The 20,226-nt window shown below is 39.1% G+C and overlaps 1 protein-coding gene across 11 annotated transcripts in view; it reads left to right on the top strand.

The window, feature by feature from the left end:
- Positions 1–20,226, top strand: part of NEO1 (neogenin 1) — a 247,353-nt gene that overhangs the window by 74,783 nt on the left and 152,344 nt on the right. For all 11 annotated transcript variants that reach the window (XM_074392691.1, XM_039468854.2, XM_039468855.2 and 8 more), the window contains 2 exons: positions 9,679–9,954; positions 13,595–13,748. In XM_074392691.1, the coding sequence (XP_074248792.1) occupies positions 9,679–9,954; positions 13,595–13,748 (430 nt within the window). The remainder of the gene's footprint in view (positions 1–9,678; positions 9,955–13,594; positions 13,749–20,226) is intronic.

The raw sequence follows: 20,226 nt of genomic DNA, 5'->3' as shown, positions 1-20,226 counted from the left end.
TTCACACATAACAGTATTGACTTTAAATGTAAATGGCCTAAATGCCCCAATCAAAAGACGCAGACTGGCAAACTGGATAAAAGTCAAGATCCGTTGGTGTGCTGTATTCAGGAAACCCATCTCACATGCATAGACACGTATAGACTTAAAGGGACAGAAGAGGATTTACCAAGCAAATGGAGAGAAAAAAAAAGCAGGGTTACAATCCTAGTTCCTGATAAAACGGACTTCAGACCAACAAAGATCAAAAGAGACAGAGAAGGGCATTACATAATGGTAAATGGATCAGTCCAACAAGAAGAGCTAACTATCCTAAATATATATGCACCCAATACAGGAGCACTCAGATACATAAAGCAAGTTGTGAATGACCTACAAAGAGACTTTGACTCCCACAAAATAATAGTGGGAGACCTTAACACTCCACTGTCAATATTAGACACACCAACGAGACAGAAAATCAAGGATATCGAGGACTTGAATGCAGATCTCAACCAAGTGGACCTAACAGATAGACATCTACAGAACTCTTCACCCCAAATCCACAGAATATACATTCTTTTCAGCACCACATCACACTCTAAAATTGGCCACATAATTGGAAGTAAATCTCTCCTCAGCAAATGCAAAATAATGGAAATCATAACAGTCTGTCAGACCACAGTGCAATCAAATTAGAAGTCAGGATTAAGAAGAAACTCACTCAAAACCGCATAACTACATGGAAACTGAATAACTTGCTTCTGAGTGTTGACTGGATAAACAATGAAATGAAGGCAGAAATAAAGATGTTCTTTGAAACCAGTGTGAATGAAGACACAACATACTAGAATCTCTGGGGCCTGTTTAAAGTAGTGTCTAGAGGGAAATTTATAGCAGTAAATGCCCACATGAAAAGCAAGGAAAGATCTAAAATCATCACCCTATCATCAAAATTGAAAGAGCTAGAGGAGCAAGATGAAAAACACTCAAAAACTAGCAGAAGACAAGAAATAACTAAGATTAGAGCGGAACTAAAGGAGATAGAGACACAAAATACCCTTCATAAAATCAATGAAACCAAGAGCTGGTTTTTTGAAAAAAATCAACAAAATAGACAGTCTGCTAGCCAGACTAATAGAAAAGAGAGAAGACTAGAACAGATGTAGTAAAAATGATAAAGAGGATATCACCACTGAAGCCACAGAAATACAAACCACCATCAGAAATTACTACAAACAACTCTGTGCACATAAACCAGCAAATCTGGAAGAAATGGAGAAATTCCTGGACACTTACACCCTTCCAGGACTAAACCAGGAAGAAGTTGAATCCCTGAATAGGCAGATAACAAGATCTGAAGTTGAGGCAGCAATTAATAGCCTACCAACCAAAAAAAGTTCAGGTCCAGACAAGTTCACAGCCAATTTCTAACAGATGTACAAAGAGGAGCTGGTACCATTCCTTCTGAAACTATTTCAAACAATACAAAAAGAGGGCATCTTCCCTAACTCATTTTCTGAGACCAACATCATGCTGATACCAAAACCTGGCAGAGACTCAACTAAAAAAGAAAACTTCAGTCCAATATCCATGATGAACATTGCTGCAAAAATCTTCAATAAAATACTGACAAGCCATACACAACAGCACATCAAAAAGCTTATCCACCACAATTAAGTAGGCTTCATCCTGGGGATGCAAGGCTGATTCAACATACAGAAACCTGTAAACGTAATCCATCACATAAACAGAACCAAAGACAAAAACTACGTGATCATCTCAATAAATGCAGAGAAGGCCTTCGACAAAATTCAGCAGCTCCTTGTGCTAAAAACTCTCAATAAACTAGGCATTGATGGAACGTATCTTAAAGTAATAAAAGCTGTTTACGACAAACCCACAGCCAATATCATACCAAATGGGCAAAAACTGGAAGCATTCCCTTTGAAAACTGGCACTAGACAAGGATGCCCTCTCTCACCATTCCTATTTACTATAGTATTGGAAGTTCTAGCCAGACCCATCAGGCAAGAAAAAGAAATAAAAAGTATTCAGTTGGGAAAAGAGGAAGTCAAATTGTCTCTACTTGCATACAACATGATTGTATATTTAGAAGTTACCATTGTCTCAGCCCAAAATCTGCTTAAACTGATAAGCAACTTCAGCAAAGTCTCTGGATACAAAATCAACATGCAGAAATCGCACTATTCCTGTACACCAATAACAGATAAACAGAGAGCCAAATCATGAGCAAATTCCCATTCACAATTGCTACAAAGAGAATAAATTACCTAGGAATACAACTAACAAAGGATGCGAAGGACCTCTTCAAGGAGAACTACAAACTACTGCTCAAGGAAATAAGAGAGGACACAAACAAATGGAAAAACATTGCATGCTCATGGCTAGGAAGACTCAATATTATGAAAATGGCCATACTGCCCAAAGTAATTTATAGATTCAATGCTGTTCCCATCAAGCTACCATTGACCTTCTTTACAGAACTGGAAAAAAACACTTTAAACTTCATATGGAACCAAAAGAGAGCCCGCATAGCCAAGGCAAACCTAAGCAAAAAGAACAAAGCTGGAAGCATCATGCTACCTGACTTCAAACTATACTACAAGGCTACTGTAATCAAAACAGCATGGTATTGGTACCAAAACAGAGATATAGACCAATGGAACGGAACAGAGACCTCGGAAGAAACATCACACATCTACAACCATCTGATCTTTGACAAACCTGACAACAAGAAGCAATGGGGAAAGGATTTTCTGTTTAAGAAATGGTATTGGGAAAACTGACTAGCCATCTGCAGAAAGCTAAAACTGGACCCCTTTCTTATACCCTACACTAAAATTAACTTCAGATGGATTAAAGATTCAGACATAAAACCTAATACTATAAAACTCCTAGAAGAAAACCTAGGCAATACCATTCAGGACATAGGCATAGGCAAGGACTTCATGACTAAAACACCAAAAGCAATGGCAACAAAAGCCAAAATAGACAAATGGGATCTAATTAAACTTAAGACCTTCTGCACAGCAAAAGAGACAATCATCAGAGTGAACAGGCAACCAACAGAATGGGAAAAAAAAATTGTGTAGTCTACCCATCTGATAAAGGCCTAATATCCAGAATCTACAGAGAACTAAAGCAGATTTACAAGAAAAACAAACAAACCCATTCAAAAGTGGGTAAAAGATATGAATTTATACTTTTTCAAAAGAAGACATTTACAAGGCTAACAAACATATGAAAAATGTTCATCTTCACTCATCATCAGAGAAATGCAAATCAAAACCACATGGAGATACCATGTCACACCAGTTAGAATGGCGATCATTAAAAAATCAGGAGATAACAGATGCTGGAGAGGATGTGGAGAAAAAGGTATACTGTTACACTGTTAGTGGGAGTGTAAATTAGTCCAGCCATTGTGGAAGACAGTATGGCAATACCTCAAGGATTAGAAATAGAAATTCCATGACCTGGCAATCCTATGTGTCTTTATAATGAATGATTTATAATCCTTTGGGTATATGCTGAATACTCAAAGGATTATAAATTGTTCTATTATAAAGACGCATGTACACGTCTGTTCATTGCGGCACTGTTTATAATAGCAAAGACCTGTGACCAACCCAAATGCCCATCAGTGATAGACTGGACAAAGAAAATATGGCACATATACACCTTGGAATACTACGCATCCATAAAAAGGGTATGTTCATGTTCTATGTAGGGACATGGATGAATCTGGAAACCATCATTTTCAGCAAACTAACACAGGAACGGAAAACCAAATACCGCATGTTCTCACTCATAGGCCGGTGTTGAACAATAAGAACACATGAACATGGGGAGGGGAGCATCACACACTGGCATCTGTTGGGAGGGGACTAAGGGAGGGACAGAGGGGGAGGAGGAGGTTGGGGAGGGATAACACAGGGAGAAATGCCAGATACAGGTGATGGGGGGAAGGAGGCAGCAAACCACCTTGCCATGTCTGTACCTGTGCAACAATCCTGCATGATTTGCACATGTACCCCAGAACCTAAAGTACAATTAAAAAAAAGAAAGAGAAATTAGGGATCTAGACAGGTAAGATATGGTTTCTAAGTAAGTCATGTCCATTTTGTAGAAAATACTAGCATTCTTGAGATGGTGTTTCTTTACTTGAGTACCAGATGAAATGGTTTTTGTTAAGGGTCCTGTTACACAAAAATGTTATCTTTAAATCTTGTGTTTACTCTTTTCTTGGTGAAGTGCCCACATGTGAGACAGAACCTCAGAGACAGTAGTCTCCTGCCTCATTCCTACTCCAGGATTATGGTTTCCCATCTCATGCTCACTCCAGAGCATATTTGCTTATTCATTCAGAGCATAATGGCTGTTTTTTTTTTCCTCTTTGGGGACAAATACTCAAAGTTGAATTTGGGTGTGATGTAAAGTTTCTGTAATTATTCCATAGTCATAGATTGAGGATAGAAAAATAAAAGGAGAAACAAATGGGCCCTTTTGGCAATTTCGCTTGTCTTTCCTTCCTTCTCTCTCTCCCTCCCTTCTTCCCTCTCTCCCTTCCTTTCTTTCTTCTTTTCTCTTTCTCTTTTCTTTCTTCTCTCTCCCTTTAAAAAATAATGCATTTGCCAGGCTTTCTCCAACATGTTTTATAAATAAATTAATACAGTGACTGCCTTTATAGTGTCATTTAGGTCAGTGTCTGTTTATAATTTAAGTTCTTAAATATCTCTTATCTGGGCTTTAGTCATGGGCTCCTTCCTCTCAGCTGTCCCCACACATGTTATCATCAGATCCAGTGAATTCTGCTTCCTAATTTCTCTGTACTTAATCCACTTTCTGGATGGAAAGAAATGGCTATTGAAAGACGACTGGCTACTCCCAGTCTTCCCTCACCACAGCCTTAGCATCTACCTGCTACGTTATTCTTCCCCTCCTCCAGTCCAGTCTCCACCTGGGTAGAGTACTCGTTCTCACCCTTCAGTGATCCTCCAGTAACACCATCAAATTAACATCTCAACTTTCAAATAACAGGCCTGTTGATTCCTTTTATGAGCCGTTCTCCGCTTCTCCAACCTTATTACTTAACATTTCACCCTGCCTCTGTCCCCACCCCTATCTCCTGCCTCCACCACCACCCTCATCACCCTCACCACAGTTTTAAGCACTGGCAGTACTGAGTATTTTATTTCCTTTCATTTATTCTCTGCATTCCAGGCTTTGCTCATGACTTCCCCACTGCCTGTTACTTTTATCTTCCACCTTTTCCTCACTGTCTTCTCCTCTGCTAAGTTTGTCCATTCTTCCTCTTAGCTTCGATATCCTTCAGGAAGCATTTTTTGACACAGTATCTAAGCAAGCAGCACCATAGAAGGTGATACATTCTGCGGTGACTGCATACAGGGTTCTGTTGGAAAGTTATTTAAGCTATTCTTGGCCGTAGGTATCAGGAGTCAGTAGTGCCCAAGCTAAGAGATTAAATGAAAGTTCTTTTAAATAGTTGCTTAGTATATGTTGTCTAGATATACATAGTTTTTTTTTTTTTAAAAAAAGATTTCTTTACTGCTGAACAATTAAATGGATTAAAATTGTTGGATGTTATAGGCAGTATTATAGTGAACTGCCTTCTGCAAATCTTTATATAAAACAGATTACTGGAATTGGGATTGCTGGATCATAGGATATACTTTGTGTGTGTGTGTGTGTGTGTGTGTGTGTGTGTATGTGTGTGTGTGCATACGCAATTTAAAAAATACTAGCTTGTCAGTTCCTCAAAATGTTAACCATAGTGTTACCATATGACCCAGCAGTTCCACTCCTAGGTATCTTCCCAGAAGAAATGAAAAGCTGTGTCCAGACAGCAGTTGGTACATGAATGTTCATAGCAGTATTATTCACAATAGCCAAAAAGTGGAAACAACCTCCATGTCCATCATGGAGTGGATAACCAAAATATGGTGTATTCATAGGATAAAATATTATTTGGAAGTAAAAAGGAATGAAGTCCTGACACATACTACATGGATGAACTGCAAAAATATTATACTAAGTTAGCCAGTCACAAAAGATCACATATTGTATGATATATATATGAAAAGTCCAGAATAGGAAAATCTATAGAAATAGAAAGGCAGATTGGTAGTTTTCTAGGACTAAGGACCCATGAATGGGGGAGCAGGGATGAGGCACTTGGGGTGTGTTGTGTGGGGTAGTTATGGGATATACAGAATGACTGCAAGTGAGTACAAATTTCTTTTTTTTTTTCTTTTCTTTTTTTAGTACAAATTTCTTTTGGGGATGATGAAAAGGTTCTGAAATTAGATTATGGTGATGATTGCACAACTTTGTTGATATACTAAAAAAATACTAAATTATGTACTTTAGATAGTGAACTTTATGGTATATAAATTCTATCTCAATAAAACTTTTTTTTTTTTTTTTTTTGAGATGGAGTTTCGCTCTTGTTACCCGGGCTGGAGTGCAATGGCACGATCTCGGCTCACCGCAACCTCTGCCTCCTGGGTTCAGGCAATTCTCCTGCCTCAGCCTCCTGAGTAGCTGGGATTACAGGCACGCACCACCATGCCCAGCTAATTTTTTGTATTTTTAGTAGAGACGGGGTTTCACTGTGTTGACCAGGATGGTCTCGATCTGTTGACCTTGTGATCCACGCGCCTCGGCCTTCCAAAGTGGTGGGATTACAGGCTTGAGCCACCGTGCCCGGCAATAAAACTTTAAAAAAAAATTCTACCAAATTGCCATTCTAAAAGACTCAGGGTTTTTTGGTTGCAAGCAGTAGAAACTGATTGTAGCCAAGTAAAACAAGAAGGGAAGTTTTTGAAAGATAGTTAAATAAGTAGCTCATAGAATTAAATATGAGAGGTCTTTTTTTCTGAGTTGTCTCATTTCTCTACAACCAAAATTTCTGTTTTTCTGCCTGGGCAGTACTCTGACTATGAGTATTTTGTGCCCAGAGGTGGAATAGGGTGTTCTAAATACAGACATTGTCAATGTCTTCTTGTCAACTCTGGGTTTTATTCCCACTCTCCTTTTTCTCCTGCAGTTCTCCAGAGGCAGCAGGGCAACTGGCTTCCTTCTTGGGAGCACAGGAAGCTGCAGAATTCTCTGCCTTGATATGTCAGTTACTAGTCCTCCATCTGCTTTTCCTGCTCAGAAATTGTTTGAAATCTCTTATCTGCCAATTCTCCATATGTTTTTGTGGGCTTACATTTTAAAAATTACTAATTTTTATGGGACCTCAGGAGTAAGAATTTTTTGACTCTTCAAAAATAGAACCTAGCTGGGCGCAGTGGCTTATGCCTGTAATCCCAGCACTATAGAAGGCCAAGACGAGTGGATCACCTGAGGTCAGGAGTTTGAGACCAGCCTGGCCAACATGGTGAAACCCTGCCTCTACTAAAAATATAAAAATTAGCTGGTGTGTGGTGCATGCCTGTAATCCCAGCTACTTGGGAGGCTGAGGCAGGAGAATTGTTTGAACCCTGGAGGCGGAGCTTATAGTGAGCCAAGATTGTGCCATTACACTCCAGCCTGGTGAGATTCTGTCTCAAAAAAAAAAAAAAATTAAAATAGAACCGTATTTTGGTTTTATTGATGAAAATTTCCTCTTTTCCCCAACTTTATTAGTTTCTGTGTTTATCTTTGTTAATTCATTTCTTCTGATATTCTGGTTTCTTAAAAGTAGATTTTTGGTCAAATCATGGGAGCTCGAGAAAAAAAAAAGCAAATTTTTTGGTAATTTATCTTTTTGTTTTGTTCTGAGCACAGCAGAGTCACTTTTTAGAGATGAATAATAATAATAGCTAGTTAAGTGTTTATGCAATGTACTATGTATAAATTATTTAAGTATCTTTTTTTTTTAAACAATCCTGTGAGGCCTGTTACTCTCATTTTACTTGTAAAATGTCTGAGTCTTAGAGAGAGGTTAAATAACTTGTCAACTTCTATGAAATAGTGGTGTTGGGATTCAGATTCAGATATGTGACTTGAAAACCGATGCTCTTAGCTACTGCATTCTGTGGCATCTATAGAGTATGATGACATTTTTTGTTCATATTTTATTTTGAAATAATTTCAAACTTAGGGAGTAGGTACAAGAATAGAACCAATAAATCTCATATACCTTCACCTAAATTACCCATTTGTTAACATCTTAACCATATCTGCCTTATCCCCCCAAATATGCATATTTTTTCTGAACCATTAAGAGTAAATTGCAGACAAGTTTTCTGTAACTGCCATCTAAATACCTACATGTATGTTTCCTTGAAACAAGGACATTCTCCTAGATAACCACAGATGTTCATCAAAATTAGGAAATTAACCTTAATACGATATTACTGTTTAATTTAGATTTCACTGTTTATCTCAATAAAGTTCTTTATAGAAAAAACCAAAAGCAGAATACTTCCCCTCTCCTCCTCCCATACAGTCTTCTTTCTGGCCCAAGATTACATATTTCACTTAGTGGTTATGTCTCTTTAAACTCTTTTGATATAACTTGGTTTTTCCTTGCCTCATTTTGGGTTTGTTTGATATTCCCCTCTGAATAGATTCAGATTTTGCATTTTTGGGAGGAATACCACAGAAGTAATGCTGTATTCTCAGTGCATCATGCCAAGAAACGTGATATTTTGTTCTGTTGCTGGTGATAAGTTTAATACTTAAGACGGTCTGTGCAGTGTTTCTCCATTGTAAAGCTTTGTACTTTTAGTAATGAGTATTTTGGGAAGAGATACTTTGATACTCTGTACATAGACTGTTCCTCATCACATTTTTGTTTACTAGTTTTAGTATCCATTGAGGATTCATGCCCACATCATTTATTACTATCTAATGGTGATTTTTCTAGTTCCATCATTTCTATAAGGTAGAACTTTTCCTTCTCTTCCACTTGTTTGTTTACATTTGCATGAACCCACAGGTTTTTGTTTTGTTCAGTGGGTTATAATGCATATTAATACCATTATCTCAGATTTAACCAGAGGAAGCTCCTTTCAGTCTTAGATGTCCTTTTCATATGTCCACATTGTTATTTGTACAGTTTTCTTTATGTCATAAGATGTTCCAGGTTCATCTTGTACCTTCTCTCCTTCTGCACTCTTAGAACTGGCCACTTTTCCAAGAATATTATTTAGAAAAGATAGAGATATGTACCATTGCTACTGAAGTGATATTGATGCTGGACCTTCTTTGTGGGCAAGGCTAGGAAATATATAGGTGCATATATGTATAGAAGTATATCAATGAATATGTAATGACTATACAAAATGTATAAATGTTTCACACATACTTTTATATTTATATAGATATCCATATATATTTTTATACCTATAATAATGTAAAACCATGAAGTTTATACTGATACCTCCATTCTAGACCAATACCATGGGATTTATTCTACCCTTCTCCTTTTTGATGTTTACACCTTGCTTCTTCAACTGTGAGGAATATGACTCCAGTTATCCTTAATGCATTTACTTATTTGCTCTGTATCCCTGTATTTAGCTAATTTCCGTGGACCTTCTTCTCAACCCTGGTTCCACCATATGTTGTAGCCTTGTGGGCTGACTTGCTCCTGGCCCCCATGACAAAATTTTTAAATAATATTTAATTAAATTGTATTCCTTCTCTTCCTTTATTGTCTAGGTCTTCCAAGATTTACCAGCCAACCAGAACCTTCCTCAGTTTATGCTGGGAACAGCGCAATTCTGAATTGTGAAGTTAATGCAGATTTGGTCCCGTTTGTGAGGTGGGAACAGAATAGACAACCCCTTCTTCTGGATGATAGAGTTATCAAACTTCCAGGTGGAACGCTGGTTATCGGCAATGCGACTGAAGGAGATGGCGGGCTTTATCGCTGCGTAGTGGAAAGTGGTGGGCCACCAAAGTATAGTGATGAAGCAGAATTGAAGGTTCTTCCAGGTATTAACTCTTTATCAGAACTGATGATTTTATGTTTATGAAGGGGTACAAATTGTTCTGTTAGAATTTTAAAAAATAATGAATGTTGGCTAGGCACAGTGACTCATACCTGTAATCCCAGCACTTTGGGAGATCGAAGTGGGTGGATCACCTGAGGTCCAGCCTGACCAACATGGCAAAACCCCGTATCTACTAAAAATACAAAAAATTAGTGGTTGGGTGTGGTGGCCAGGCACCTGTAATCTCAGCTACTCTGGAGGCTGAGGCAGGAGAATTGCTTGAACCTGGGAGGCAGAGGTTGCAGTGAGCCTAGATTGTGCCACTGCACTCCAGCTTGGGCGATAGAACGAGACTCCATCTCAAAAAAAAAAAAGTTAATATGTGGTATGACATTTTACTGTCAGCATAAGGAGTCTCAGTTTCTTATAGGAGTGTAAAGAGGAAAATATGCCAGGAAATCCACTCTTTAAGGAATGCATTATTAAAAATTTATCAAGTGATAAAATATGTTCATTATCTAACGGTATTCTTATTGGTCAAAAAAAGAAAATTAGCTCTGTGTCTTTTGTCAAGCCTTCTCCCCAACAATAGGGTACTTTTATAGGTAGGTCTTTTCACTTGTACAAATCAGAGACCCACCCAGGCTAGTTCATATAAGGGATAGGTTGGGTGGTAAGTGTTAACATGGCGGCTCTTAGTGGCAGGCAAGAGTCCTTGGATCTTTATACTCCCAATTTTAGTGTAAACTCAGCCCCTATTTTAGTTTTTCTTCTTTTTGTGTGTCTTCTCAGTTCCTGCCCCTTCTTGTATTCCTCATAATCAATTTTGTATATCTTTTTCACTGTATAACTTCTACTTACAACTTCCTCTCACTTGTAGCTTATCGTAGCCTCTCTAGCCTTTTGGTGTTTCATGACTGTTCACCTTCTGTTCTCACTACTAGATGCCCCCTCCAGATTTCTCATCTCAAATTTGAGTTTATGAATATAATTGCACCATGTCTACATTATTTGGGAAGAGTTATGTGAGTATTAAATAGGCTCATTTTTAGCCTGTAGACTGTCATGCAAAGCAAGACTGTGAGCTACAATTCTTGAGAGTGTTCCTAATAGCCTTTCGGCTGATTTTTTAAATGCAGCTTCTTTTATTGTCATTATCCCTTGTCATTCTTATCTTAGTATATTCTCAGCAAGGACAGTATCTTTTAAAGTGTGTGTGTGTGTGTGTGTGTGTGTGTGTGTGTGTGTGTGTTGTGTGTGTGTGTCTATGTATCTTGAGACAGGATCTTGCTCTGTCACCCGGTCTAGAGTGCAGTGGTGCAATCTTGTTTCACTGCAGCCTTGATCTCCTGGGCTCAAGTGTTCCTCCCACCTCAGCCTCCCAAATAGCTGGGACTAACGGTGCACACCACCACACCTAGCTCATTTTTTTGTCTTTTTTAAGATTTTTGAGATGAGATTTCTCCATATTGCCCAAGCTGGCCTTGAACTCCTGGGCTCAAGCAGTTCTTCCGCTTTGGCCCCCCAAAGTGCCAGGCTTATAGGTGTGAGCCACAGTGCCCAGTGTAAGGTGTATATTAGATCTTGTCACGCCTTTGCTCAAAACTCCCTAATGGTTTTCCATGTCATTCAGATTTAAAGTTCTGACCTGTAAAGATTTATCATCTTAATACCACTTCCTTCCTTTCTCTCCACTGTCCCATCTCCTACTCTTCTCTACCTCACTTGAAGATTGTGAACACATTATGTTCTAGAACACTCCAGATATGCTCTTGGCCATTTTTTTCTGCCTGGAATCCTCTTTTCTCAGATACTAGCCTGGCTTTCTATCTTACCTCTCTGCTCAAATATTGGTTTATCAGTGAAGCCTTTCATGAACACTCTGTTTGAAACAAGAGTCTTTGATTTCCAACCCTAGTGTTTTCTCCTTCTACCTTCATTTTACTTCAGAACATATCACCATCTGACATATTCTATCTTATTTGTCTCTCTCACTCATTAGTATGTAAGCTCAACCAGAGCAGGGAATTTTGTCTGCTGCCAAGAACACTTTCTGGCACATAGAAGCCAGTAATATTTGCTATGAATTTGCTTAATCGATTTTATCAAAGTTCGATTAAATATACCTAAGTAATTCAAGGTGAATTTAAAAAAAAAGAACTATTGCCTTATACCAGTATTGTTCAGCCTGCTTGCTCACTTGCTTTTACATGACAGAGGTAATAATTCTCTACACTTAGGGTAGCATTTAAGCAAATCCTTAAAATCTGATCCGAGAAAACAAGGTTTGTAATGTCAAAAGATGAGACCACTACTCAATATCTGAAACGAAAACATAATGTAGAATGTTTTGCTTATTTTAGTAAGGGACAGTTGTGCTTGTCAAACATAGTTTTCTTGAGCACAGCTAAGTGCTGATCTCCTCTTGAGTTTTTTTAGAAGGTATTGTTTTGGGTTGTACTGGTTAAGAGACAGAGGTGGGTTGATGTCAGTCATAGAAACATGTTTTGTGGTTTATTATGGAGGTGAGAGCAAGTTAATGTCAGTCTTAAAAGCAAGTGACTCCACCACTACTTGGGTGACTTTTGAAGCTTGAACTTATCACTGATTGTTTGGCTTTCAAAGACACATTCACAGTGTGAGTTGTCACTGATCGATTAGGCAATGTTTCCTTGTTACCATGGCTACAGGACTGTCATTAATTGGTTAGACAAATTTAAAGCTAGTCTTGGAAGTTGTTATCATGGCTGTAGAACATCTTTCCAAAGCGTGCGGGCGTAAGAGTCAAACCTCTCCTGCCTGAGACCTTTTTTGTCAAAACTCACTATTAAGTTAATATTACCCTGTTAAGGAGAGAACTCTGTCTTCTGCCCACAAAAGTGTGGCCTTTTCATGTGTCCACAAGAGGACAACTCTATAAAGTGAACAAACATTACTTCTAATGTCTGAATAAGAAATACACAAATACAGTGGTAGCTAGATGGTTGCTCAATTACAAAATCAAGGGATTGACAGACGAAGTGAGCAAGTTAAAGAGATGAAACTCAGAAAGATTTTCAGAAATAACACACAGATCATAGAGAAGGAAAGGAGACTTCTTATTACTATGAGTGAGGAGGATGCCAAGTGTCCTGAGCTTGCTCAGTCTCCACTGATTGTACCACTCACATGGCTTTTTATCTTAGCTTTCAGTGTCAAGGGGATTCATGTCAAATATTTCTCGATTGATTGACAAGTATGTGCCCTCAAGGCAAGAGCTATAAGTTAAACATCTTTAAGACCCCTAAAGAGCCTAGCGCAATGCTTTGCCCATAGAACATTTGAGACTTGTTTGCTAATTTGAATGGAAATTTTTGTATCACTTTTGCTTAAAATATTTTTCATGTAAACCCACATGGACTGAATAAGATTAAAGCGGTAAAGTGCTCTGTGTGTGTGTGTGTGTGTGTGTGTGTGTGTGTGTGTGTGTGTATGTATGTAGTAATGATGGGGTCTTGCTATATTGCCTATGCTGATCTCAGACTCTTGGGCTCAAGCAGTCCACCATCCTTGGCCTCCCAAAGTGTTGGAATTACATGTGCCCAGCCTGTTTCGTCTTTTATTTAATTTTTGTCTTTTGTTATTTATTTATTTATTTTTAGATCCTGAGGTGACATCAAACTTGGTGTTTTTGAAACAGCCTTCTCCCTTAGTCAGGGTCATTGGTCAAGATGTAGTGTTGCCATGTGTTGCTTCAGGACTTCCTACTCCAGCCATTAAATGGATGAAAAATGAGGAGGTGCTTGACACAGAAAGGTAAGTGTCGTCTGCCTAAAAGCCTTTTTCAGCCTTAGCTTGAGACTTTTTCTAATACCATTTGAGACTATTGACTAATTTTAAAAGATTATCAACTATATTTAAACACATCATAATGCTCATATGTCATCCTTGAAATATGTTTATATGATTATTAGGATATTTAAAGAAAAAGATACTTTCAAAATATTAAGAGATATTCCCTTTGTTCTTGCTGAAGCCTCAGTGTACTCAGCTTAAGCCTTTAGGATCTTCTTCCCTAAGTTGTTAGAAGAGCTTTGGTCCTGAGTAACCTGAGTCTTCTCACTCATTCTTGTATGTATTTTGCCTATAGTAGTTTTTTCCATTGTACAATCAGTATAAGAAACTATTCTTCATCCTGTTGTTTTTGTCTTTTAAAATCCTATCAGAAATCACAAATTCTTCATCTTTCACAAAATACTTGCCACCCCACTGTCCCTCCTGTCTTCTCTCACTACTTCCTTATGTAATGGGTGCTTTTCTCAGCTATTTTCTCATAAGAGGTGTGGAGTAGTAGTAGGTAGATATATTTTTGCTTCCAAAATAATGTTATCTTGTGCGCTGTAGGATGTTTACTGGTGTCCCTGCCTTCCACCCATAGGAGCAGAAGCACATCCAGGTGCTTCTACAAGCACTTCCAACTGCTACAGGGCAATAACACTTCCAAGTTGTGACAACCAAAAATGTCCCTAGATACTGTGAGATGGTCCTTGGGAAGCAAAATTGCCCCCAGTTGAAGACTATGGTCCTAGAGCAGTGCTGTTCAATTGAAATATAATGCAAGCCAGACATGTAATATAAAAATGTCTGATAGCCACGTTTTTGGAACGTAAGAAGTACATGTACACTAATAAATATAACAATAATACTTTATGGGATGTACCAGTTAATGTGAAATGTAGCTCTACCAAAACAATAAAGTTTGTGTTTAGTGGGAAACATTTTTTTTTCTGAGACAGAGTTTCGCTCTTGTTGCCCAGGCTGGAGTGCAATGGCCCGATCTTGGCTCACTGCTACCTCTGGCTCTAGGGTTCAAGCTATTCTCTTGCCTCGGCTTCCTGAATAGCTGGGATTACAGGCATGCACCACCTCGCCCGGCTAATTTTGTATTTTTAGTAGAGACAGGGTTTCTCCATGTTGGTTAGGCTGGTCTCGAACTCCCTACCTCAGGTGATCCACTCGCCTCGACCTCCCAGAGTGCTGGGATTACAAACATGAGCCACTATACCTGGCCTAGTGGGAAACATTTTGTGTAGCTTTAGCTTGTACATTTATTTTAAAAATTCAGAAATTCAGTTCTGCAGTCATACAAGCCACATTTCGGGTAGCCCCATGTGGCTAGTGGCTATTGATTTGGCCAGGGCAGGTCTAGAGTTTCTCAGTTGCATAATCAGAAGTGAACAAACAATTTTAATTTGTATAGTTCAGCAGGCAAGACTTGGAAATGATATCTTCCTAGTCATCTGGGTGATCAACCTTCAGTGATCTCTGGGGATGATTGAATACAATCAAATTATTCCCCACATGCTCTGTTAGCAAAACATAGCATCCTCCCCCATATCACCTGCTTTCTTTATCAACAGCCATCCACTTACCAACTTCCTCTGCCTGCATTTTGCTGCCTCCCTGTCTTTCTACTTCTCTTTCCAGCTAAATGTTAAGCAAACAATTTATAAGACTTCACAGGATTTTTTTTTGTAGCCAACTGAAACATAGGGAACCTTAAAATCGGGATAAAAATGTGAATTTCTTACAGCAGAAATTTTAATTGGCTACATGTTAGAACAAAATCTTTTTCAGGAGTAGGAAGGCTACAATATATTATTTTACAACATATTTTATCATAAAGGGACATTCTGAAGGTATAAGACATATGTAATGATTTTTTATTTCAGAAATAAATGTGAGGCTTTCTATGATTCTCATTTATTCAGTACTCAACACATATTTATCAAATGCTGATGATGTCATGCATGGTCTAGGTGCTGAAAATGGAGTGTGAACCAAATGGAGTTCTCGATCTTATAGAATTCATATTCTAGTGGGAAAGAGTCAGATAATAAGTAAAAATGTAAAATGTCAGGTTATGATAAGTGCTATGAAGAAAATTAAGACAAATTATATCAGGAGTGCCAGAAAAATAGAGGTAGAAATAGAGGTAGAAGAGAATTTTTTTTTTCTTTTTTTTTTGGGGGGGATGGAGTCTTACTCTGACACCCAGGCTGTAGTGCAGTGGTGCGATCTTCGCTCACTGCAGCCTCCACTTCCCGGATTCAAGCAATTCTCTGCCTCAGCCTCCCAAGTAGCTGGGATTACAGGCGCCCACCACCAGGCCCAGCTGATTTTTGTATTTTTAGTAGAGACAGGGTTTCACCATCTTGGCCAGGCTGGTCTTGAACTCCTGACCTCATGATCCACCCACCTTGGCTTCCCAAAGTGCTGGGATTACAGGCATGAGCCACCATGCCTGGCCAGAAGAGAAATATCTTATACAATGTGTTAGAAAATTGTTCTTCTAGTAGAATGATTCTTAGACTGGGGGCCGAGTGGGCCAAGGTATACATATCATAATAGAAAAGTTTTATATTTTCCTGAAACATCCAGTTTTATTCAAAGATCTCCTTAGGAGCAGATGGTTTTTAACTAAATCAAATGTAGATACAGCTAGTGCTCAACTTAAACGACCACGATTGGTTCCGACAGACCGGTCGTAACACGATTTTGGTCGTAAGTTGAGTTTGCTGTACCAGGTCTGGGATAACAGTTGAAATGGTGCACGCGGAGATGGTAGTGCTGTCAGAAGCTGGTCCGCACTGTCGTATGCCCAGCTGGGCAACGTTTGCGCTGCCAGACGCGGAGCAGTCGTGGCTAGTGATAGTGGTCGTAAAGTCCAATGGTCATAAGTTACATAGGTTGTAAGTCGATCAATACCTGTATATCATGGTTAATAATATTCCTCTGAATTTTAAGGATAAAGCAGTAGACTTTGAAGATTGAGTAGACTTATTTCTGCCTATAGTTCTTTAGACTCCTGAATACTCAGATTAGGTGGCTGAAAAGTCTGAGAAGCACTGCTGTGGTATGTCACTGTCTCAAGAAGCTTCAGAAGAAAATAAGAGCAGGACAGTGTTGGTGGTATTCACATTGGTCTTTCCAAACTCTAGCACAGTGCTTGGCACATAACTGCGGAGCAGAAGTGGTGGCCAATATATTTAGCTTGAATAACCCAAAGTAATATAGGAAAATATAAGCAAATGAATGGAGTACTGGAGTACTTTGTTTGGATGTATGTAATTACCCAAAATATCTTTGTTTCTGCCAGAGCCTTATGAGATATAAAGATAGGCCTTAGCTAATAAATTATTTAGACCCAATAAAAAGAGATTTAGAAGTTGGAAGAAAAAAGTGGCTAGAAATTTAGATCGTATTGGGCTGGCTCTAGTAAAAAAAAAGATCTTAAATAACTAAACATCTTCCTTTATTTCTAATCTTAAGACTTCTTTGAAAATGAATTTAAAAACATTTCCGTAGTTTTTATAAATGCCCAAGAATTGATCTATATATTTAACCTTTGATCAAATTTGTTCAGATTTACAATAATCATAGCTAATGAAAGAGGGGGGTGGAAATGGATCCCATTCCCTAAGTAGTTTTATTTTAAAGGGAGAGAATCCGGAAAAAATATATGCTAATGCTCAAGGTGATTGACAGAAAAATGTAATTTAGTAGTCAAACAGTGTTCTTTTAATGGAATGATAGATCTGAACCCTGCTGCAAAGGAGCAGGTTAAAATACTTGATATTATTACAATTGACAGTAGTAGAAAAATAAGGTGATTTTAAAAACAAATGGAAGACTTCCACTTCTGGGAAAATTGAATAGATGTATTTTTCCCTGTTCCTTTTACTAAATACACCAAAAACCCCTGGATGTGACATGTAAAACAAACATAAGAAGACTCTGAATGGTGGAGACAGAATGATTGAGACTGAGTGGCTAGGGACCTTGAGACCCAAGGAACAACATGATTGTTTTTTGTTTTTTGAGACAGAGTCTTGCTCAGTTACCCAGGCTGCAGTGCGGTGGCATGATCTTGGCTCACTGCAGCCTCCGCCTCCCAGGATCAAGTGAGTAGCTGGGATTACAGGCATGCATCACCACCACCAACTGATTTTTGTATTTCTAGTAGAGATGGAGTTTCGCCACGTAGGCAGGCTGGTCTCGAACTCCTGGCCTCAAATGATCTACCCATCTTGGCCTCCCAAAGTGCTGGGATTACAGATGCCTGCCACTGTACCGGGCCAACTTCATGGTTAGTTCAATGGGCTCAGGCTTTTTTTCCCCCACAAGACTCTGTCAGGAAGCCGGGCTGTGTTTTTGCTTCATGTATCCCTCACTTGGAGCTAAAGAAGCCAGCAACCTGGAAACCCTCATAGGCACAAACAAAAAAAGCCTGAACAAAAGGTGCTCTCTAGCCACGGGGGCAGAAAAACAGCATCTCAGCAAGACAAAAGATGTCAGATGGTGCTTACTCCTATTCCAGTGAAATACCACAGAAGAAACTGCGGCCCTAGCCTACCGTGCCAATCAGAGACCATGCCAGGAGCCTAGACTTCCACCCTTCTCAGGTTGTAGTGAGGCATCTCAGCCTCCTTGCTAAGTGGTGTCAAAGTTGTAGTAGGGAGCCAAGACTTTTATCCTAGCCAGGCAGTAATGAGGGCCCCTCCCATGTCAGTAGGGAACACATGAGAGCCTCGACTTTCACCTCATCCAGCCATAAGAGGCAACCCTTCCCTTCCCACTGGGGTGGTATCAAAGGAGGCCTAGTGGATAGTCAGGGCTTTACCATCATGTAGTAGCAAGGCCCCTTCCATGGTGTCAGCACCATGTGGGGGAACGATAATGAGGCAGTCCTATCCATTCCACCCAGGGAGGCATCAGTGAAGGCCTAGTGGGGAGCTGGAACTCCTAACCCTGCTAAGAAGCAAGGAGGAAACCTCTCCTGACTTACATGTTAATGGAGGCTGAGTGGGAAACCTGAACTACCCCCACCTGGCAGTAATGAGACAGCACCCCCGCCCCCCCACTTCTCTACTAGGGTGGTGTCAGAAGAAGAGAGCTAAAACAGAAGGATTAAATAAGATCCAGAGTGTCATAACATAATACCTAAAATATCTAGGTTTCAGCTGAACATAATGTATCATACCAAGAACCAGGAAAATCTCAACTGAAAGGAGTAAAGACAGTACCAACACGGAGATGACAGAGATTTAGAATTATCTGACAAAGACTGTAAAGCAGTCATCATAGAATGGCTTCAGTGAACGATTACACATTTGAAGCAAATGAAAAAATCTCAGCAAAGAAAAAGTTCTCCTCGATGCAGATTCGAAAAGGTTTACCTCTCATTCAAATAACAACAAACAAAACCTAAATTAAACAGTTTTCTTTTTTGCTTTTCTCTTCATTCTTACCACCCTAAAGAAGTTGTCTTTAACATCTGTTTCCTTCTCAGTTTCTTTATCTGATGTATCTGCAGGGTTTTACCTCCTACATGTCTCTGGAATCCATCCATGAAGGCACCATGTGCCTTGCTCTAAGTTACAGTCACTGCAATGGCCTCCTAACTATTCTTCCTATGTGTACTCTGACCTCATTCCAAATACACCTTCACACTCCTGCCAGAGCAGTCTTTTCAAAGCTCTCATTTTACCACAGCACTCTCAACCCCGACCCACTTTTTAAAATGTTTAGTGGATTTCCATTGTTCTTAAGAACCCAAATTCTTAAAATGGTTTTCAAAGTCTTATGCAAGCTGGCTCCATCCTCATCCTCCTCACTTTTCTTACACCTTGCCACACCGGTTTTTTTTTTAAATCCCCAAGCCACTGGGGTCCTTTCTGCCACAGTTAGTTTGGATGTGCTCGTCTTTCTTTATGAAATATTTCTCCACCCTCCTCTGCCCCCATTATTTAGTTAGCTTCTATTCATTCTTCAGATCTCGGCTTCACGGTTACTTTGTCAGGAAAATCTCTCCTTGTCTCTAATTTGCTGGCAGGTTCTTTTGCTATACCATTTTGTAGAGTTACCTTTTATATCTGTGTTTTTCGCTTAGATGTATGACAGCACTGATTGTGTTTTTGCTCCGTGCTGTATCCCCAGCTGCTACCTGACACGTATAGACTCATGAATAAATATTTGTTAAATGAATGAGTAAATCTCTCTCCTTACCTTCTTTATCCAACTTTTTAAGAATAGTCAATACTTTTTTGCTTTCTTTTTATCCCTATTGTTACTGCCATAGTTAATCTTTTACTCTTTAGTTTTGGGCCGTTACAGTTACATAACCAAACTTCCGCCTCAGTGTTTTCCCACCTTTTTTGGTTTCTTCACAGAGTCTGATCGTGTCAGTACTCTGCTGAAAAGCCTTTTCTTAAGACCTGAAAAAGTAGCATTC

This window comes from Saimiri boliviensis, chromosome 2 (assembly GCF_048565385.1).
Source record: "Saimiri boliviensis isolate mSaiBol1 chromosome 2, mSaiBol1.pri, whole genome shotgun sequence".
NCBI lineage: Eukaryota > Metazoa > Chordata > Mammalia > Primates > Cebidae > Saimiri > Saimiri boliviensis.
Note: the sequence above shows the minus strand (reverse complement) of the source record. Positions and strands in the feature narration are given on the sequence as shown.